Source organism: Carettochelys insculpta, chromosome 15, assembly GCF_033958435.1.
Source record: "Carettochelys insculpta isolate YL-2023 chromosome 15, ASM3395843v1, whole genome shotgun sequence".
Lineage (NCBI taxonomy): Eukaryota > Metazoa > Chordata > Testudines > Carettochelyidae > Carettochelys > Carettochelys insculpta.
The window spans coordinates 5,887,408-5,910,373 of record NC_134151.1 but is presented as its reverse complement, the minus strand read 5'-3'; the positions used below and the strand labels follow the sequence as shown (position 1 = coordinate 5,910,373).

The 22,966-nt window shown below is 42.9% G+C and overlaps 1 protein-coding gene across 1 annotated transcript; it reads left to right on the top strand.

Moving 5' to 3' along the window:
• Window positions 1-1,007: 1,007 nt before the first annotated feature.
• LOC142021368 (kazal-type serine protease inhibitor domain-containing protein 1-like) lies at window positions 1,008-16,185 on the top strand. Its single transcript, XM_075010078.1, has 4 exons — window positions 1,008-1,467; window positions 8,921-9,081; window positions 11,022-11,166; window positions 16,055-16,185. The coding sequence occupies exons 1-4, from the start codon at window positions 1,008-1,010 to the stop codon at window positions 16,183-16,185; spliced, it is 897 nt and encodes a 298-aa protein (XP_074866179.1).
• The last annotated feature ends 6,781 nt before the right edge of the window (window positions 16,186-22,966 follow it).

Here is a 22,966-nt window from a genome sequence, read left to right as displayed (position 1 = left end):
TTGATAACAGCAAAGATTGTGCATGCCTCCCATAGAACCCATTGTGTCCTGCTACCAGTAATATCAATGCTCCTTCCACCAGGATAATGGCAAAATCATATTCTCCCTGCAGAGAAATTTCTTTGATTGAATTGTCTAGGAAATCTCGTTTTTATTCATTTCCTGCCTTTTCATCAGGCAGCAGTATTATGTTAAGCTGAGGTGTTAAACGGCTCTATTCTGCTTTACATGATAATACAGATGGATCCTCTTTAATATGGCACCAGTCGAAGATCAGTACTGTCTAGCACATAACCAACATTTCCACTGCTAACTGGGTTCTTAGAAAACATTTAGGGTAAATGATAACTAAATAGCCCAGAATACTGAGAGCCAGGATTGGTGGCTGTAAACAAACTTCATTGGACCGTGGGAAACTTGTCCACAACCATGATAAGTGGTCATCCAGCAAACTAAAATCATGCTGGGTTATGGGTATTGTCAGACAAGAGAATGCCGGACTAGAGAGTTTCAACCTGTTTTGTGTTAGACATTGATTTCCACCCACATTTAGTTCTTTGTGACTAATACTGTTAAGGGAGTGAGAAAAAAAATGAAATAGAAGCACATACGCATGCGCTTCTCCGCTTTTTCATCAGTTTATTCTATACCTCTTCCTACAGAAGCTACAATCTCATGCTTTTCTATAAAGCAACTCTGCAAATTTGGCTCATGGAGATGCTGACCAAACCCTTCAGCTCAGATGGGAAGTGTGTCTGTGTTTTCATATGTATGCAAGATCTGCTTCCAAACGGCACTAGAGAAAAGCCTGTAGGTATGTATGCATTTTGATTTATCAGTTCCAGATCAGCAATCTAATGCTAACATCTTTTTAAAGCCTCCACAGTAAATCTATATACCAAAAACAAAAAAGGCGTGTGACGTTCTGTCTCTCCCACTCTTGCTGTTTTTCCCCATTCCTGGCTTTACTCCAAAGAGTTTTGCTTCTAGTTCATTGCATTCTCAAGATGAAGCTCTTGGAGGTTATTTTAGTGCTGGTAGCCCTGGTACAAGTTTTTCAGAGTTTCCCTACCTTGTACTATAGGAGTTGGTTGAGATTGCTATGGGAAGGAGATAGCTGTGGAAAATGCAATTTGGAACTTTGCTCCAAGCCTGCGCACTGTCAAGCCGGGACTGTGTTAGATCGGTGTGGCTGCTGTTCTGAATGTGGGAATGTGGAAGGGCAGATCTGTGATTTAGACAAGGTCAATCATTTCTATGGGCAATGTGGGAGGAACTTGGAGTGCAGGCTGGATGCCCATGAAACCAAGTTTGGGGAAATCCCTGAGCCACAATGTGTCTGCAAATCCCAGGAAAGTGTCTGTGGCTCTGAAGGCAAGACCTATGAGAACGTCTGCCAATTCAATGAGGCTTATTCTGAGAAGAGAAGAAATATCAGCATGAAACACAAAGGACCATGTGAATCAGGTAATGTACACCAAGTAAAGTGTGTATACCAAGTAAAGCGTTCGCTAAAGCAGATAAATAAAGGAGACACTCTGATGCTAATTTCTAGAAATAGCTTTTAACGTTTCAGCATAGTCACAGCAAATAGCACTTCAGCATCATTATAATTACTCTGTTACTTCTTCGGGATTTAAACAAATAGTTCACCAGCTGGTGTTTAATCTTGCATGTTGCTAGCTTGTATGTTACCACAGTGGATTTTATATCACGTGGTCATTAATAAGCAATAGATCTACAAAGTAGGTAATTTCTGAAAATGTGGAATGTAAATTTGTATAAGTTACATGTAAAGTTATATATGACCATAGTGGGATTAATGTCACAAAGTCACTATTAAGTGTGGCATTCAGAGTAGCTGAGCAAAAAGTGTAACAGAGGTAAAAAATCTTTTGAATTATTATTATTTAATGCCTGATCTGAAATAACAGGGGTGGTAGCAAGGAAAGTATCAGAAAATATGGTGGTGCAATAAATGAATTGGAATAGAACAGAACAGAATAGGCTTTGGAAATCACTTTTTAGAAGTTCTTTTCTTGGTATAAGAGTTGAAAATAATATAACTTAATGGCTTTTAAAAGATTTAAATACCAACTGAAGATTACAAATCCCCATATTAGAACTGGAATAATTTCCCTAAAGGAATTTGTATTCATGTTGATTATATAAAATTATGAACCTCATTTCAGTGTGTTAAGGCTTTAAACTAAATACACCTTTGGCTACATTTTATTTGCGTAGGTAAGAAACAAATGATCGGATGCAATTATATTGCATGGTGGGATGGGGGTGCGGGGAGATAAAGAAGTGCTTAGTGTAGTTACCTGAACACTGGCTGTTTCTACAGTCTGATTTTAATAAGATTCATCCTTCAGGAATTAGGATCACCATCTTACAGAGAGGATTTCTGAGTGGCCTAATGCACAATATGGAGAGAGAGAGAGAGAGGTCCAAGTTGCACACACATCTTTGTAGCTAGACAAAAGAAGGAATCAGAATGCACACGTAAAGGGCTGTCTATATGAAATTTCAACCTGCATACATGTTTGCAGTTTATGTGAGATTATATGTAGCGTTCACAGGTAAATATATACACACACCGATACATATGCTGTTGAAAAATATAATGGTGCACCATCTCTTATCAATTGTTTTACATAGCTTAAAAGTGTTGCTTGAAAGTAGCCTCATATACATCTGTGGCTTTAGTTGATGTTCGCTTGCAATTTACCAAACAGTGGAGTGAGGAGCATGCAATGATCCTTCTCTGGCAACACCTTCTGGGAGCTCTCCTGATCATCCTCCACTCCTGGCATGGCAGAGCTCCTCCAGGGGTAAAAGTTCATTCAGACCCTCGGAAAGTTCCTCTGCCGCCACTCACAGCGTTGTATGCTTGGAACTAGTCACTTTAAAGAGAATCTTTGTGGCTTTGAAAGCAACGAGGGGTCCTGTGGCACCTTATAGACTAATAGAAATGTATGGGCAAAGACCCACTTCGTCACCTTTTGTTCTTTAGCATGGTCATTTTCAGCTGCTTCCACGCTGGTGTGAACAAAGGCAGCATATCAGCACTCCCATTATTGTAGCTAGAACTGATGTATCAGAATTGACTTTCTGCCCTAGTGTAGATCGGGCTCTCCAGGCTCTTGCCAATGTCCCTTACTCCACGTGATAGCCGTAATGATTTGGGTGATGAGTTTGCTGTGTCTGTTACGATACAGCAAAATGGATCTCTCTGGGCTTGGCGCTCGACCCTGGTACTCCACGTGGAGTACCAGGGACGAGCGCCAAGCCCAGAGAGATCCATTTTGCTGTATCATAACAGACACAGCAAAATCAAGCTCCAGAAGACTGACCGCAGCACGGCGATCTTATGGTTAGTATAGACATACTGCTTGTCTGCATTGTGTTACAAGCAGATGCAGAGCTGTGAACATGAATGTCGTACAGCACAGAGCAACACACTATTTTGTTGCTGCCAAAGTACCATCCTTCAGTTTGAGTTTGATGTTGGATGGAAAAAAAAACTTTATAATATCATTTAGAAAATTATTTCTACACATTTTTCACCAGTTCTGGGGCTTACAGCTATTTTTCCCACATTTGCGGTGACAGTGAAAGGTGACAAATATGCAACAGGGTAAAATTCATGCACAAGATTTTCAAAAGCAGCTAATGATTATGACAAGTATCAGAGGGGTAGCCAAGTTAGTCTGTATCTTCAAAACCAACATGAAGTCCTATGGCACCTTATAAACTAACAGATATTTTGGAGCATAAACTTTCATGGGCAAAGACCCACTTCATCTGGTGCTTCTTGTTGTTAAGGATTGTGAGTACTCGCCCACCCTCTGAATCTGGCCCCTTTGAGATGTCTTGGGTTGGGCATCCACAAATAGAGGGACCCCAGATCATTAGCCATCAGTGTAAATTTTGGACTGTACCACTAGGATTGAATGCATCGACTTGGCCCATGGAGAATTTGGATCATCTTCCCCATCCCTGGGCACAGGCACTTAGGACAGTGGCTACAAGGGAGGCGGCTGGGGAAAAATGCTTTTTGGAAGCTAATGCTCCATAGGTCAATCTGGAAGCCTGGGAGCTTTGCTGCATTCTGTCTGACAGTGGTGAATGATCTTCCTGTCTTGCCATAAGCATACGCCTCTGCTGAAGTCATTCTACTAGTAAATGGCTTTCTGTGGTGAACTGTGTAGGGACTTGAGGGGGGAATCCATGCCCTCACAATGCCAGCTGAGAGCCTGGGTTACCAGCCTTTTGCCACTGTTTTAGCCCAAGCAGAGTTTGACACAAGTAGCTTCCTCCATGTGGTGGACTCATTGGGTACGTCTACACTGCACTGAACACCCAAACCTGAATATCCACACTCCATTGTAAACCTGGAGGTCTCACAGCCATGCTGACGTGCCCATACTGCACTGGGCAGACTTTCTGACTTGGGTCTGGTGCTTGGGCTGATTCCACATGGCAAAATGAGAGGGATTGGGCCTGAGTCCCAGTGAGCTCCAGATGTGATTCAGCACCACCAAAGTGCCCCAGTCAGAATGATTTCTGTCTGGCTGTAAAAGGGCTTGGCCCCAAACCTGTGTCTGAACTCTGGTTTATGATGCAGGCAGAGCTGGATTAACTGTTCTGAGGACCCAGGGCTATTAGATTGGAGGGCAGGGTGCTTTCTTGAGCTCTGTGGTGGGGCCAAGAGTGAGGAGTTGAGCATGCTGGAAGGGGCTGCAGGTTGAGGCAAGAGAGTAGCTGTGGGGGGCTCTGAATGGGGTGCAGGTTCTGGGGACAATGGGTTGACCAAAGAGTTTGCAGTATGCCAGGGGGCTCAGGGCATGATGTTGGGGTTTCAGGGTCCAGTCAGGAGTTGGGGTGCAGGAGGGGACTCAGGGTTGGTGAGTGGGGTCTTGGAGGGAGCTAAGGGTTGAATGTGGATTCTCCAAGGGAGCTAGAGTATGGGAGGGGCTCAGGGTTGGGGTGTGGGGCCTAGGAGGGAGCTGAGGGTTGGGAGGATGCAGGGTCTAAGAGGGAGCTAAGGGTGCATGAGAGGCTCAGAGGCCCTAAAGCCTCCTTATTAATCTGGCCCTTGAGTGAAGGATAGAAATACCCACTGTGGTCATTCCCCAGCCCACAGAAGAACTCCCACACTTAATCCCCCAGAACACCTCCCTCTGGCATGGACCCACTGCAAACTCCAACCTCCCTACCCCTTCTGCTTATTTAAAGCTTCTCTTCCGAAGCATAACCAGGATATTTCACACCTTACGCTGCTGGTGGAAGGGGAGGTGGGACTGCAGTCTTCAAGAAGGTGCCAATCTAGAAACAAGTGAGACAGGTACACTGCTTGTCAGATGGGTCCTTCTGGAAAATCTAGAAGGGGGTCAGCAACCTTTCAGAGGCAGGGTGTCAAAATTTGACCTTTTGACCTCTACGTGTGGACCAAGTGCTGATGATTCTTTTTAAAGTTTCTAATAGTCCTACTTACAACAGCGTCATTAATAAATAAATTAGGATGCAGACCTTTACTGTTCCAGTGGTGGTTGGAAGAACTACCCTGTCTTTTGTTAATCCACAGCTGGCCTGACTTTGAGTAAGCTCCACCTGAATGAGGGAGGAGGGCAGGGCTGAACTCCCGCTTCACATGCCGATGAAAATCAGCTCACTTGCCAAGAGCAGCACATGTGCCGAGGGTTGCTGACCCCTGATTAGAACACAGTATACGTGTTAAGAGAAAAGGCACAGTTATGTGAACACAGACATCTCAGTCCTAAAGGATTTGAATAAGTAATGCAAATCCAATCAGATGTGAATTAGATGTTCAAATACCATAGCCATCTTTAAAAATTTGAGTTTAGAACAAAACCATGATGGTTTAACAAGCAATACATGAACAACAAAGGAGATAATGTTGCTGCATACTTTAATCTACAGTGCATAATTTAACTTGGTCTGCATTTGATGTTCTCTGCCCCAACTAGATTAATTATACATGATGGCATGTATTGAAGTTGTCATTTAGAAATCTGAAGCCTTGCTGTGACATTTCCAGCAGCTGAAACATTCATTGGGCAGAAATACATTGATTGAAATATCACAGGCAAAAATGTGTTTATTTATCAACGCTTCCACATACAATGAAAGAGTTTAACTCAAACTGGACTCAGTGTCTCAGAGAATAAAAGCTATTTTAAAGAAAGAAACAAAAAGGGATAGGAAACATGTTTGACTGCATTAGTTGTGGACAAAAAAAATGGGAAAATGCAAATAAGTGGCCCAAAATTAAGCTACTTATGATAACAATGGCCATATTGATTTGTCTTCTCTTCTTGTTGGTGTAAGGAATAATATTGTACGTTTAATACATGCAACATGCCTGCAAGCATATTGCACATTCAGTAAATGTATTTGTGTAGTACATTCAGCCTGACCCTTATCCTTTAGCTGTTTACTTTCTTGTTGTACTCAAAAACTGGAAGGGGGTCCCTCTTGTGGTTAACGTAAACCTCTTTCTTTCTTTCTTTTAGCCCAATGTGTGAAAAGCTAGTGAAAAAATAAGGGTATGTCTATAGTAAACCAGGAGATCAACCGGGTTAGGGTCAATCTTCAGCACTACAATTTTGCACAGCTAATAGGGATGAATAAGGGTGGTTAATGGGAGAGTTTCTTGCATTGACCTCCCTCTGTGAGGACAGCCAGGTAAGTTGATCCTAGACACATCTCTTCCAGCTATGCAATTGTCATTTCTAGGATCGACTTTCATGTCTAGGATAGATCTGGCCAAAGGTAACTTTGAACTAAAGTTGGGGGACCAATCTTGTGAAGGGTGTATTTTCATTTAGAAGTAATGCAGGAGGACCCATATTTTACAAACTAATTGGCAGTTGTGAAGTTTATCAGAAGTCATGTGTCTTGCCATCATTTCAGCACCTCCTTCACTTTTGCATACAGGCAGAGAAGGCTATAACCTTGGCAGTGTGTAGGAACAATATGCCTTTACATAGTCTGTTAACGTGGATGGTTGGTGTATGGAGGCAAGCCTCACCTGCCCCCTCCAGGCCCACCAGAGTCCAGCCCCATTATAGCCACTGGCCCCAGTTCCCTGCATTATGGTGCTCCCCTCCCATCCCCCAGCACCAGAACCAGGCAGCCACACTGTTCCAGCTTCTGTCTCCTTCCCATCCTTCCCAGCTCCCAGAGCACTGGGCAGCCCTAGCTTTCCCCTTGCCCTAGCCCCAGGAGTAGCCAGTCAGCTGCACAGCCCCAATCCTATCGCTTGGCCCTGGGATGATAGAATCAAAGGTTGGAAGCGACCACAGGAGATCATCAAGTCCAACTCCCTGCTAAAAGTAGGATCAACCATAACTAAATCATCCCAGTCAGGGTTTTGTCAAGCTGGGACTTAAAAACCTCTAGGGCTAGAGATTCTACCCCGTCTCTAGGTAATATATTGCAGGGCTTCACCACCCTCCTGGTGAAATGGTCTTTCCTAATATCCAACCTTGACCTCTCCCCCTGTAACTTGAGACCATTGTTCCTCATTCTGTCTCCACAGAAAACAGCCCCTCACCATCCTCTTTGTAATCCTCCTTCGGGTAGTTGAAGGCTGCGGTCCCAGCATGCTGGAGTGTGGTGGGCAGGGCCACCCTGGTCTTTTTGGGAACACAGTGCCTTCCCTTGCCCACTTCTCATGCATGTCCTTTAACTGTGGTCATTGAGTTCTGTAGTTTAGAAGCCACCATTAACCAACCACAGCAGCAGAACGTATGCAACTAGGGTGAATGTGTTTAAGAATATCTAATAAATATTTATTTGGGATCCAATAGGGCCATGTGCTTACTCACATTGCTTGTGGGGTGTGAAGACCAAGAAAGAACCACCTTTTTCAAAAACTGGTTTTTCAAACTCTTGTACAAAAGAGGACTGTGAAGGTTTTTTATAAATTATATTTTAATATTTTTATTTGTGACACTGGCAGATGAGGTGCAGCTCAGGTCAAGGTCCCAGGCCTCACTGAACAATGTGTAGCTGAAGAAAAGTCTGTCTTACTTGTGTGTTATCATTGTTAAGACAAATATTAGAGTTGTAAGAAGATGTTTGGTGCTTAAACCTTATGAATAGCTTGTAGGATTCTGCGTATATTGTTCTCATTTACAGCCCCTGTAGCCTAGTATAAGTGTTTGCACTGTAAACGTCATTAACTATATAACATCCAAACCAGAAAGAACCCTTAATTAGTATAAAATGTGGTCCTGCAAACAAGGGTGCCTTTGAAACCAAATGAACCATTATAAGACCTCAAAATGTCAATGACTTTGTTGGTTGCCTTCCTAACAGGCATGAAGAGGAGAGAAGATCTCTGAGAGGGGTCAAGAATCACTAAGCAAAAGCTCCCCCGCCTCCCTCCTCCTGCCCCCCAGCTGTTTTGCACGAGTTACCTCCAAAAGACAGAGTCAGACTATGAGGGACATTTCTATTGTCTTTGGAAAGTCATGACTAATGCTCATTTGTGTGTGTTACCTCTGTGTGTTATTTAACCTTGTCAAAAAAACCCTTATTTGTTTTCTTAGTTAATAAATCTGTAGTAAGTTTATTACAGAATTGGCTATGGGCATCATCTTCGGGTTGAGATCTGAGGTACAACTGGCTACAGGTAAGTAACTGGCCCTTTGGAGCTGGGAGTAACCTGAATATTGTTGTAATAGTTGATGTAAGTGACCACCTACCACATAGTCCAGCTTAACCAGTGTGGGGTATTCACTCTGTTTCTTGACGGTCTGTATCAAGGCAGCCCTGAGCCTCTCCAGAGTGTGTGACAATATTGTTTGACGTTTTCTCAATGCAAAAGGCAGTTATGTTTTACCAGGCTTATCAATCAGGATCTTTTCACATTGGCTCCTTGCAGGTCCTGTTATTTCTGTGCCACCTCAGGATGCTCAGAATTTCATGGGTAATGACATCATCTTTGGCTGTGAGGCGTCCGCCTATCCTCTGCCACACCTTCAGTGGAAGAAAAAAGGGGATAAAATGTTTCTGCCAGGAGACGATGCCCACATCTCAATCCAGGTAGATTATGCTTATTCCACAGATCATACTACTGAGCTGAGAGGAGGGGATGAAGGGTTAAGACACTCCCTTGTTTTTACTGTTTTTCTTCTGTTGGAGACACAAGGAGGATGAGATAACATCTTTTAGGGTATGTCTACACAGCGGTATTATTTCAAAATAAGATATTCTGGAAGAGATTTTCCAGACTAGCTTATTTTGAAATAATGCTACTACACATAAAATGCATTTCAGAATTGCCCTCAGCTATTTCAGAATTGAACATCTCTACACATAATAGAACCTATTTTGAAATGGAGCCATTGGACACACTATGGCTTATTTCAAAATAGGCTCTGTTCCCTGTGTACCTAGCCCCTATTTCAAAACAGGCGCTATTTCACGAGGGAATGAGGTTTAACTATTTTAAAATGAGCCAACTCCTACTTTGAAATTATTTTGAGGTAGTGGTTGGGTTGTGGAGATTCCAGCAAAGTTATTTTGAAATAATGGCTGTTATTTTGAAATAACTTTGCTTTGTAGACCTACCCATATTGGCCCAACTTCTGTGGGAGCAAGACAGAGGCTGAGTTCAGGTCTCCTATTGCTTCACTACTTAGACTAATTTATCTGCATATGATAAAAGGTTAAGAAAACCTGACCTAAGAAGAAAGAGTAAAAACTGGATGTGCTTAGTCTTAAGAAAAGGAGACAGAGTGAGGATCTGACAAGTCTTTAAATACTTTAATCGCTGTTGTAAAGGGGTTGGTATCAATTGCTCTTGGAGTCCCCTGTACATAGAACAAAAAGGTATTGTAGCTGTCCACACATGAGCTTGAACCTGGGACCTCTGGAGCTTAGTACAGAAACCTCTAGAGTTGGAGTGAAAAGCTACCTGCTTCTCAGCTAAGGCTGTAGAGGAGATTTGTTCTTTCTCTGGGTAGGTGGTGTCTAAGTGCTACTACATGAGACAGTGAACCATAGGCAATAGGCGTGTGGGTTAGAGTAACAGGCTTAATCTACAGCCAGATTGATATAAGTTGAATAGAAGAGAAAACTTTCTTATGACAAGGACAGTTACATCTGGAATAGAGGTTGTGGAATCCTCACCACTGGAGGTTTTTAAGAACAGGTAGGACAGCCACCTGTCAGGGATGGTCTAGGTTTACTTAGCCCGGCCTCAGCATCGGGGCCTGAGCTCAATGACTTCTCAAAGTCCCTTCCAGCTCCAAGTTTTTGTAATTCTATGAACATCAATAACAGGACACAACACTATTACAGTACAAAACCAGCATTAATGCAAGAAGTAGCTTGCCAGCAGGGGGTGCTGCAGCACAATGATGCCTGAGAACTGAGAGAATTTTGCTTTCAGAAATGCTTGATGAGACAGTTTAGCATATGTAGAGAAAGTGCTAAACCCTGACTGCTGCACTGTGTTCGCTCTCTGTAAAGGCTCCTCTCACAGTCCTGCACTTCACTCCAGGCAAAACTCCCTTTAACTGCTTTGTGATTTTTGCCTACATGAGAACTGAAAGGATCCGGTTTTCTGACCATTAGCAGTAAAATAGCTGTTGTCAAGATTAAAGTGTCTATTAAAACTAACCCAAGTGTGTATGTAAGCGGGGTGTAACCTATGGTGAGGAAGGAGTTCCTGCACCTCCCTGCATGGCTAGGAAAACAAGAATAAGAGCTCTCTGGCCTGGAAGATGAAGTGACTGCAGCCTCTGCCAGCGAAAAGGCCTTTAAAGTGGAGTGTTTACAGTATATGAGGAGCCCTGAATTTGAAAGGTGAAAAGATTTTGCCTGAACTTGGGCTGAGAGGCCCTTTGCCTGCACTGTTCAGGCTGAACATCAGACAAGGTTACCAAGTGAAACAAGGTAATCCAGGTAGATACCTTTCTGAAAAGTGGCCTCTTCTCCCATGTCTGCTACATTTTGATGATGTGTCTGGCTTCTCTCAGGTGAGAGGTGGGCCTCAGAAGTACGGCGTGACAGGCTGGCTGCAAATTCAAGGAATCAAGAAATCAGATGAAGGCATCTACATCTGCCAAGCAAAAAACAAGTATGGCATTGCACAGGCATCTGCAAGACTCAAAGTCATTGATGGTAAAGTGCTTTCACTTTTGGTTTTCAGCAGTTGGTTTCAACAGCTCGAGGCCAGGTTTCAAATGCCTCTGCCTCATCTGGAAATGCAAATCCTCTGTGCTGGCATTCACGTTGATGCTAAGGCTCATAAAACAGGCAATTACCTATCTAAAGGTGTGGCTCTGTCAGGGGCTGAGCATCCTCAGTTCCCACAGACTTCAACCAGCAGAGATTGGCCCTTTGGTGCTACGGTGAATGCCCAAATGAGGGATGTGAATGACCTAATGGATGCCCACCCTTGAAGACTGAGTAGTGTCACACTCCATCCTAAATCCCTTCAGAGAGGATCAGCTGTAGGTATTTTTGGTGAAAAGCAAATATGAGGTGCAGTAAAAACTGAAAAAAGACAATCTGGTTAATAGCATGAGTCAGTTTACTACAATTTTCACCTTTTCCACCTTAATGACCTTGTGGATCACAGCTGTAAAGTTCACAAGCCACACCTTATTCTGCAGTATTTTACACAGCCGCTCTTTGACTTCAGGTAGAATTCCATACCTGAACCATGGCTGCATGTAGCCCTGAGAAGTTCTTACAGCTTCAACAATTTTGTTTAATCATTTACTTGGTGCAAAATTAGGAATTGCTTTTGAGAGGAGTGAGCAGAGAGATACATGAAATAACTTTTACTGTTTATTTTCAAATGGACACAGGCCTGCAAGCTAGCCTCTTTTTGACTTTATGGAGAATTGCACTTGCATTGCATAGACAGGAGCAGATTACATTGTTCATATTTCCCTCTTGGTGTGGGCCTCTTCTCTTTATGAAACAATGGCCTTGGTCCTACAATGATAATTTCATGTGCAGAGCACTTGCAGGATCAAATTCATGGTTTACGTGTGTCTGAAATAAAGTTAAAATAGGTGTTTTCAACACTTGACTAGAAGGAAAAAGGCAGAGGTGTTCAAAACTCCTATTGACTTCAATGATACAGAAGCAAGCCATCAGATATTGCTTCTTTCTCTCCAAAACAGAACTTACCAACCCATTAACAAGCATAACCCTTCTGCCAGCTGGAGCCAGGAGCAGCCAGGGCGGGGTTCAATATCTAGGGGTTCTTTTTCATTCATCCATCAAAGAACTGGCTTGAGCCAGTAACCTGGGAAAATCACACACCATTCCTGAGCTTCTTCAAGGGTAGCCCCACACTACACATTAAAGTTGATTTGTAGATATGCAGTTTTAGCTATGGTAATTGCATAGCTAGAATCAACTTATCTACAATCGCCTGACCTGGCCATTGTCACAGAAGGAGAAACTGTCCTGTTGAACTTCTTTACTCCTCATGAGAATGAGGAGTACAGTGGTTGACTCTCAGCCCAATAGGTCAATTTCACATGTCCCTACTAGGCATGCAAAATGGAACTCCAGGAGATTGACCCTGAGCAGGTCAATCTTCTGTATAGCCAAGACATACCATGAGAGGTAATGGGGAATTAACTTGGCATTAATTTGAGAAAACACTGAAAATAGGGTTCATAAACATAAATCATGTGTACAAATTCCACCCCAAGTAGGTTGGAGAGTGTTCTTTTCCTCTCAGGTTAAGTCCAGCAACCTAAGGTCTGGTCTACACTATGAGTTCAGGTTGAACATAGCTACATGAAGTTGATTTTCTAAATAATAAGGCCACACCACCAAGCTCATTCCGACAACTTCATGATCTTCTAAAGTCAATTTCTGCACTCCTACCTGATGAGAGGAGCAATGGTTTGACCTTGCATGGTCAACTTTAGGGTAGTGCAGACACAATGCTGTGAAACTCGACATTGTTGGACTCTAGAAGATGTCCCAGACAGCCCCAGTGTGACCCCTTTAACTAGCACTTTCAGCTCTGCTGCACTCCCAGGTACACAAGAAAAACCCTGGGAAAATCTGAATTTCACATTCTATTTGGCTAGCATGGCGAGCACAGCAGCACACCTCAGCAGCATGCCTGACCATGAATGCCCAGTGCTGCAAATGGGCTCCAGCATGGAGCATGCAGAAGATCTGACTACTGGAGGAGAGGAATATGTGCAGGCAGACCCACAAGGCAGCAGAAAACATGCTGATATCCATACCAAAACTCACACAGGGCATGGTGGAAAAAGGATACACCGGGGACACCCGCCAGTGCCATGTGAAAATAAAGGAGCTTAGGCAGGTGTGCCAGAAGACAAAGGAGGCAAATGGATGGTCTGGGTCAGAGCTCCAACCATGCCACTTCTACAAGCAGCTGCATAGCATTGTAAGGAGGGACCCAAACAGTGTCCCAAATATGTCCAGGGATACCTCCCACATTACTCTTTGGGCAACAATGAGGAGCACATTGTTAATGATGAGGAGGATGAGAACGCTCTGCAGATGAGTGGAGTATTCAGTCTCACTGTCAGCCAGGACCTTTTATTCACTTTGGAGCCAGTCTCCTCCTCCCAGGGCATATTGCTGCTGGCCTCTGCTAGTGGGGAGGGCACTTGTAGTGAGTTCATCTTTTTAATCATTATACAAGTGGGTTAAGCTGATAGTGTTATCTGTGGTGACCACTCTGCCTACACAGCAGGGGCTCCCCAGGACAGTTTGTTAATGTGGCTGGAGACAGAGCAGGAATCCTCCCTGCATATAGGTACTTTTTCCTCCTTCTCCCAAGGTTTCGGGGGGGACGTTCCTTATTCCATCCTCCATAGTAGGACACCTTCCCATGCCAAGCCAGCAGGAAATGATCTGGCAGCATTGCAGCACAAAACCATTGCAACATAAGGTCCAGGTTTCAGGCCACATTCAGTCAGCATCCATTCATTATCATTCTCCATGATTCGGAGAAGGCGGATATTACGCATGGCAACCTGGATGAAGCAAGAAAAGCTATGGAACTGATGCAGTTCACCTTTGAGTCAGTACATCTTTGTTCGCTCAGCCCCAACAAAGCATGGTTTGGTGATCATGTGAGCTTTTGCTGGCATCCCTGGCCCCACTTGCCTGGCCAGCTACTGTGGGAAGGTAGGGGAGTGAACACACAGTGACCACATGAGCCACTGCCCTGCTTCCACAACTGGTCTCCCTTCCCCTGGCAGAAGCCCCTGTCCTACCACCACAACCAGCCACTTGCCCACTGGTCTGGCCCCTTGTAAATGCACCTTCCTCACCCCACTTTGCAAGCATAGACTAATGCCTAGCCATGGGAGCTGCAGTTTGCAGACACTGTGTTGCATATGCTTTCAAAGTGGGAGCAAAAGAGCATATGCCCGATAATGTTTCTTACCAATCCGGTCACCAAAATGGGACTTTTTCTGCATTCTAAATGTATCTCCTCTAAAGTCTGCCCTTCACTTTTTTTATTAAAGCCGGTTCGACAGTTAGTCTGTTGCCCACTCTCCTGGCTCCTCCAGCTTCTTAGCTTTCACAGATCCAAAGGCAAAAAAAGCGTAATGAGGATGATGTGTTTAATGAGCAAATGCAGTCTGCCTGCATTGAGAGGGTACAATTAAATGCATGGAGGAGAACTTTGCTGTCGGAGATGCAAACAGAGCATGAGGACAAGAGAGCATGCAGGGAACGCAAAAGGTTGTAAAGGAAGCATTCCTTCAGAGCTGCCTCTGTCCTGGGTATTGCGTAGTAAAAATGCATCTTACTCATTCTGCTGGTCACTCACCAGCCGCCTGTCCACTGCTCTCTGACGCCCTAGTTGCTGCACCTCTCTGCCACCACCCTGCTGGCCACTTGTCACATCTCTCTGCCACCAGCCTGCTGGCTGTCAGTCACCATCCACTCTGTGACTTCTTCCCATCTGCCTCAAGTGACTTCAACTCCCAGGCTGCAACTACACTGGCCCCCTCCTTTTGGAAGGGGCATGGTAATGAGCGAGTTGGGAAGATGGTAAAGAGGTGCTGCCACAAACATGCAGCACCTCATTAGCGTAATGATAGCCGTGCATGATTCGAAAGTGCTGCTTTAAAATCACACGCCGCCCCTGTAGACGGAGGCCTTTCAAAAGGACCCTCCAGACTTCAAAAGACCCTTCTTCCTGAAACCAAATAGGAAGAAGGGCTTTCAAAGTCCAGGGGGTCCATTCAAAAAGCCCCTGTCTACATGGGTAGCACGCAAGTCAAAAGCTCCCAAATTGTGTGCAGCTACCATTATGCTAATGAAGCACTGCATATTCATGGAAGCACCTCATTAGCATCTTCCCAACTTGCTCATTACCATTCCCCTTCTAAAAAGAAGGAGCTAGTGCAGATGTAGCCTCATTGATTTCAATTCTTAGCAAGAAAGATAAAAAAACCAGACTCCAGAACAATTAACATAACAAAGATCTTCTTAAGAATACCTAGTTTGTTGTGTTTTTTGGACACAAGCATGGAGAAAAGGTCAAACTATATCAAGTAACATAAGTTATACAACTTCCTAACCATAATAAACTTTTTTTCATAAGGTCTACTTTCATTACCTGGTAAAAGTCGAGCCCCTAATTAGCAAGGTTCTTTCTGGTAATTGTGAGCTCTTGCCATTAAAACAATTTAGCATACTCCAATTCTTCTGTATTCCCACAAAATTACAAATATTGGTAACCATATTTTAGCTATTTCTGCATTTAATACAAACGTAGCTGGTGTTGGACCACAAATTAAGTTGATTATAATGAGCAAAATGCCACTTCACCTGCTGAATGTCTAGCAAATCTTAGCAAAGGAGCAAGCTGTATTTACACACAGACACCCTAGGGTCCCTCTAGGTGTAAGCATTCCTTCAGATCTTGCTGGCACAAGTATGTTTAACTCATTATAGAATTTGAAAGTCTTATCTTTCCTTTTAGTTATTGCTTTGTGTATGTTCTTTTTAATGTGGAGACTTCTTATGTTTTGCTGTGCAGGAGCAGCCTCTACATTTCAGATTTCTGCGGTCAACAGAATCACAAACTACACAACAGATTATGGAGACTATTATGACCACACTGAATATGAAGAGGGGGAAGAATCTGAATCTGGAGACTCTGAAAGCTGAAATAAGTTCCTATAGTAGTCTAAATATATTAAGGGTCTGATATGTTTCCCTTTCAGTGGTAGTTACTTGTGTGAGCTGTGCTGTAAAGAGTTCCCACAGTTTATAGACCACTCTTCTGGAATTTGCAGGGTGTGCTTAGTCACTTGGCCAAAGAGTACTGTATTACATATCGCTAATCATAGTCAACTAGACCATAGGCTATCAGACTATTAAATACAACTCTTGGACCCACCTATAAAGTATTCCAGAAAAGATCACCTCCATTTTAATTTAATGAAATGGTGAATTCAGAATTTAGAATATTAAGACTCAATTAACACAATCAGTTCAGAACTGAAGGAATTCTTTGCCTTACGTGCCTGATCTTCTTTCTGCATTGCTCATGTAGATGTTGAGAGCCTTCACATGACAGAAAACACAAGTAAGTTATGACTGCAAAACACTTTAGTTCAAACCCCTTTTATATTTATTCATAACTTTCAGTAAGATTTTCCTTTTCTGCTCTCATAGCTTCCATGGTGAGTCTCAGCCAAAAGTGAATTGTCGCCCCCTCCCCCATTTTAGGCCCATTTTTAGGCTGAGTGCAAAAACAACTATACCTATCCCACTGCATATAAACAGCAGGTCTCATAAGTTATTTTCCTAGTTGGGGCAGATATTTACCACTTCACAGAAGTGATCTGAGACCCCAGGAACAGTGAGGGAAAGCCAGGTCTGCCTGGGCACCCAAAGAAACAGACAGCATAATATATTCATGTGAACCCCCTATTTTTTCCCCTCCATCCTGGAGGACAAGCATAAGGGCTGGATCATCACTTATGTTTCAAACAGCATTGTTTTAGGTGAGGAATTCTACAAGTTAATGCAGAATTAGGAGGAGTGGCTGTTCCGATGTCTATTCATGCCCTTCAGACACATTGAAGTCCAACTTCACCTTGGTTGGTGGACAAAATTCAGTGGGCTCCAACACTCACCTTTTCTGTGAACCAAACTCTAGGCACCCGGTCTTTAAAGTCTTGGCTTTTGTACCTACAATCCTCCCTTGGTATTTCTTATACTAAGTTTGCGTATGTATAACAAATGCTAGAAATAGTGACGATTAGTCTCTAGTCATCCAAGTTAATGCTAGGAAAGTTTAAACGCATGCACTGAAAATGGTGCCATGACTTTACATTTATTTAGGGTTTGTTTGTTTGCTTTTGCAATTAGCATATCTATAAAATAAATTTGGGTGTTCTAACTGTATGTCCAGCGAAGTTTGAACATCTTTACTCATGGGATGTTGACTTTTCTGCTATATTCATTGGAAAGTTAAATTTTCTGTAGATTTGCAACAAAATCTTAGGCTGGATATGGAGCCTGCTCGGTATGAGGCACTAGTGATCTTCATCCAGAGAGCAAAAGAAGTATTTGGGGTTGTTGTTTTTTTGTTTTTGATTTCCTAGGATGTCATTAATTTAGACAGGAGATTCACATAAGGATGTTATTGAAAAGATCCGTTGATTTAGCTCTAAGAGTTGGCTTTCAGTTAACCAGTGACTTTATTGACTCTCTACCAATATGCCAAACAACTTACATTTTTGTATATTAGCAAAATGTTTATTAATTTAAAAAGAAACTTCATTGGGAAATTATGCTAATTTCTAAAAAGTAATCTATTACTATTGAAAATTCTCAATTCACAGACATGGAGTTCCAGGGGATTTGTTTGTGTGTTTGTTTGTTTGTTTACTGTTTACTACAAACAAGAGAACTGAATTCAGATTACCAAAGCAAATCATTTCATTGTGGCAAAGTACATATCAACACAGGGGACCAAAAGATATTATCTTCAAAACATTATCTGTGGAGACACACTAGAATTCTTTATGGTATCCTGCTGTTAATGCAAAATGAAAAACAGAAAGAGAATGACAGCTGGAGGAGAAACACATATATCATACTAGAGCTGTATCTGAACTTCACAGCTGTATGCAAACCAGATAATTTGGCTGGATTCTTTGTGACCACCATCAAAGAGAAAACATTTCCAAAGGGTAGTTTTCTAAATTAAATGTATTTTGCTTGAAAACGGGTATATTTGGTGCAGTTTAATCACTATATTACTGTGCTATTTATTGCCCTGAAATTCTTATTTCTTTTAGTGGAAATATTGCTCAATAAGAATGTGAAGTCTTTCAAAAAAGAGGTCACTTAGCAAGCTGATCATTTCTTATGTTCTAAAAATCAGATCTTTCGAAAGGATGCCGCAGATTCAGTCTGTTTTGAGTGGGAAACAATATGCATAAACACAAAAAATACATTCAGTGTAGGATTTGTCCTTATCAGGAGGTATATTCAAATAATCCAGTACCAATAAATTCAGCAGGATGGTGCCATGTAATACAGGGTAAAAAGAGGCACACACCAGAGCTGCAAATAGCACATTAAAACCACAAAGAAGTCTAAGTGAGACCTAGGGAAGCATTCAGTCTTAATTCCCAGTCCTGCTCCCAAGGAAGGCAGTAAGAGATTTTCTGCCAGTGAGTGCTGAGCACCCGATCATTTTTCTCTGTGGTGCGCCAGCCCCTACTGGTAAAAGGCATAAAAACTTTTTACTAGTGTGTTCTTTCTAAGGCTACGTCTACACTATGAGATAAATTCAAGTTTTAATAAATTTGATTTTTAACTTCATTCTTATGAATTTGAATTTAAATGTCCATAAACTTTCTGTAAATTCGACCTTCCATTTCTCCGTGTTGAGTTACCAGGTCCCCATTGCCTTATCAAGTTCAACTGCGTGAGCAATGCATTGTGGGTGCCTAACCCACAGTGCCTTAGACCCGGTTGCCTCTTGTGGTGTTTGTGGGTGTTTGAAATCACTGTCCCAGAATGCAAAGCACTGTCCCAGAATTCAGAGCACCCAGTAACTGCGCAAAAACTAACAGGAGATCGTGCCGTATTCTTCACCACAGCACTAGAGCAATTGTGGATCCTCAAATGCTTCAAGTCGCTGCACACATGGTTACGGCAACTTCACGGACTGTCCTGCAATTTTTCTTTCAATTAAATGGGTGATGATGGATGAGAATGATGATGATGATGATGATGAAGTTTTTGAAGAGGAAATCTTTCTAGTGTGGTTCAAGAACTCCCAACTTCTGGCTGCCCTGAATGCATTGCTGACAGTAGAGTGGTGGTTTTGGACTTGTGAGACTGGCATGCGCTAGTTGGGACCACATCTTTTTGAAGTCCTGGAATGAAGAGCAGTGACTGCAGAACTTTCACATGCACAAGTCCACTTTTATGGAACTTTGTGATGTGCTGGCCCCTGCCCAGAAGCACAGCAACACAAGAATGAGGCTGGCTTTTAACAGTTCAGAAGCAAGGGACAATTGCTGTCTGGAAGTTTGGAACACCAGAGAGCTACTGGTCAGTGGCAAATCAGTTTGGGGTGAGCAGATCTACAATGGGGACTGTGGTGATGCAGTAGCCAATGCAATTTGTCAGCTTCTCCTCAGGCAGACAGTGACCCTGGGAGATGTACAGGCCATGGTGGCTGCTTTTGCTGGCCAGGGGTTTCCTAAGTGCCAGGGGGCAATAGATGGCATGCACATCACCATCATGGCCCCAGGCCACCTGGCCTCTGAATATATAAACAGAAAGGGGTACTTTTGCATGGTTTTGCAGGCATTGGTAGATCACAACTGTCCGAATGAAGAATGGGCATCTCGGTGGGGTTCCCCACAGGAAGCACTTGCAGCTGTTCATAATAGTGGCAGGTCTGTGGAGATTACCTGGACCACTGGTTGGCTTCCTGGACTGGAGCTCTTTCACTTTCACCTGGCATTGCATAGACTCCCAGGAGGAGCCTCTGGCAATTATCATTGGCAAGATCTTTTCATACATGTTCATGTTTCTCTTGGACACCTGAAGTCTGCTCACCACTGATTCCTCTTCCCAAACTGCAAGAAGATCCAGAATCTCTGATGGCTCCATGCTGGAGCTCTCTTGCAACCCTGAGAACTACTAGGCAGATCACTACCCTGAGTGTTCATGATTGAAGGAGATGGCTACCGGTGCAATGCAATGGGTAAAAAAAAATTTTCATTATGGGCAGCCTTTATATTTCCAGGCCTGGGTGCTGTTGAATTCAAATTCAGATTCACAGTCTTCCTTTGACCTCCTTCCTGTGCACCTGGAGAGCACTGGAGAAGGAAGCGGCCATATCTGATGGGTAACTGCATAGCTTTATGGGATACATACAGGACACTTTTGGAGGCTAATAAATTCAATTTTAAGACATGGCACTTCCACACTGGCCTTTTCTCGAAACTTTAAATTTGAATTTAACACTACACCCAGCCAGTTCTGACGATATTAAAATATCAATATTAGTGCTTCCTAATTTGAACTAATAATATTTACAGTGAAGACAGTGACATTTTAATATCGGCTACCTGCCTTAAATTTGAATTTATCTCGTAGTGTAGACATAGACTTTGAAGCTAACCAGGGATTTCATTCTTTATACCCTATTTTTGATGGCAGGCAAAAATCCAAAAAAGATCTGAGCCATGGTTTACCAGTGCCCTGCTATGTTCTCTCTGGGTTTCCTATGTTGTTAGGGGGTAGTTTCACTTAGAGTTTAAAAATGTACGCACACTTTCCGTCTGGGTTAGCCTTCATTTTAAATCCCTGGAGTTTCACTTTTTTTTTTTTTTTTGGTCATAAAACATTTGTGCTTCCTGCCCATGGAGATTGGATCTGCAGTGCAATGAAGACATGCAGCCACTTCAGCTGATACTAGAAAGTACACAAAATTGACATGAGCTCCACAGTCGAACAATGTTATCACTGTCTAATACTCTCAATCTTTCCCAGCCTAAGAAACTTAACAGCTTTAAGTTTGACAAACCAAAGCAGCAGAAATGTAGCACTTTAAAGACTAACACAATGATTTATTCAGTGATGAGCTTTCGTGGGACAGACCCACTTCATCAGATCAATTTCATTTCCAGTACAGACTGACATTTATAAGTGCAGAGGACCAACAAAAAAGTTCAATAAAAACTGACACATCAAATAGAACTGAAAGAATGGGGTGAGTGAGAGGTGGGGGGATGGTAATTGTCCTGTCTGAGATAATTACAAGCATCAAAGGAAGGGAAACAGTCCTTGTAGTGGGTGGAGTAGTTAACGTCTCTGATCATACCACGTGTTAATGTGTCAAATTTGAATACGTACTCGAACTCACAAATTTCTCACTCTAATCTGTTGTTAAATTCTCTGTGTTCCAGGATACAAATTCTCAGACCTTTAAGTTTGTTCCAGCTCTGCATGTATTGCCTGTCTCTGGAGCAAGCCATTCAGCCTTCATATGGTTGCTGGTGCTTATCTTAACATTATGCCTATGAATCAAATTGAATAATTTCTGAGCTACAATTCATCTGCAAATTCAATGTCCTCAGCTCAGGCTTAAACAAAGACTGTGAATGGCTGGCTAAATACAAAAGCGCTTCCCCTCCCCTGGTGTTCACACCTCCAGATCAACTGCTGGTAGTAAGCCTCACCCTTGCTGACTGAGCTAACCTTGTTATCCCCACCCTTGCTCTGGCTTATTTATACCTGGCCCTGCAGATTTCCAAGACCAGCGTCTGATGAAGTGAGTCTATGTTCACGAAAGCTCATGCTCAAAACTTTTCTGTTAGTCTATAAGGTGCCACAGGACCCTTCGTTGCTGTTATTGAATGTGTGGTTATTTTCTGAATCAGTTCCATTATTACAATATTGCTACCTCACTGTGTGCAAATATCTTAACCTGCTAATAAGCATGAAGGAGGACTGTAACAGACAAATAATTATGTGTAATGCAAAACTGAATAAAACCAAGGGATTAATAATGTACAGTGAAAGACATTAAAATACACTTAAATAATTCCACTGTAACTCACTTGATTAAGAGGAGCTCTTAAAATATTACAAATCTAATAACAGTAAAGGTATTTATGATTTTTTTTGCCACTAAACTTAGCCCCTGTAGTCCAGTGGAACAACTTCAGAACTGAGATACAGACACTTCTGAGCTCTGCTCCTTTCTTGCTCTATCTCCTTTGGGCTTTGGACTTCCAGTTCACTTCAGTTTTCTCTCTCATCTACTGAATTGGTTTAAGTTGTTGCTATCACATGTACAGGAGCTAGTTCTGCTGGTTTCTGAGGTGACCTCCACATGGATTACCACATCCCAGGAAGATATGACACAGCCTCTGGCCAGCTCACAGCTTGATCAAAATATTTCCAAGTACAGGCATTACAACATGCAGATAGTGGCAGGGAACTAGAGTGTTGGTCAGTTCTCAGAGTAGTCAATGTTAATAATGAGGTATATGTTCTACTTACAGTGCTTGCAAAAAATGCGAGGCATTATGCACTGGTACAGTGGCCTCCTGCAATATCTGGGGCAAGTGGTGGCGAGTACCATGAGACACTTGCCCAGAGCGCTTGCTGAAAGGAGAGCCACTGATGGAACAGCCCTCTGAACTGATGCAGGCAGTTACAATGTGTGGCCTCCCCTCCACAGTTAGGGAAGAGTATCATACTCAGCACTTCTCTCCAAACCACAGCTAAAGACTTGCTCCTGAGTAGTGCAGCCACTAGTGACACCAGCAGCCACCGTGGGCTCGGAGGCAAGGTGTGGGAGGGCATGGCATCACACCCCTGGAAGGGGCGGAGCCTCAGGCAGAAGGGGCGGGCCACAGGCAGTCAGCCATTAGTACCTCCTGGAGCAAGGCATTTGGGCCTC

What these genes read in the sequence shown, in the direction of transcription:
- LOC142021368 (XM_075010078.1), top strand. Translation starts at nt 1,008, where the DNA reads ATGAAGCTCTTGGAGGTTATTTTAGTGCTGGTAGCCCTGGTACAAGTT. An exon ending in CAAAGGACCATGTGAATCAG is followed by an intron (nt 1,468 to 8,920) that starts GTAATGTACACC and finishes GGCTCCTTGCAG; the next exon opens with GTCCTGTTATTTCTGTGCCA. An exon ending in ATGCCCACATCTCAATCCAG is followed by an intron (nt 9,082 to 11,021) that starts GTAGATTATGCT and finishes GGCTTCTCTCAG; the next exon opens with GTGAGAGGTGGGCCTCAGAA.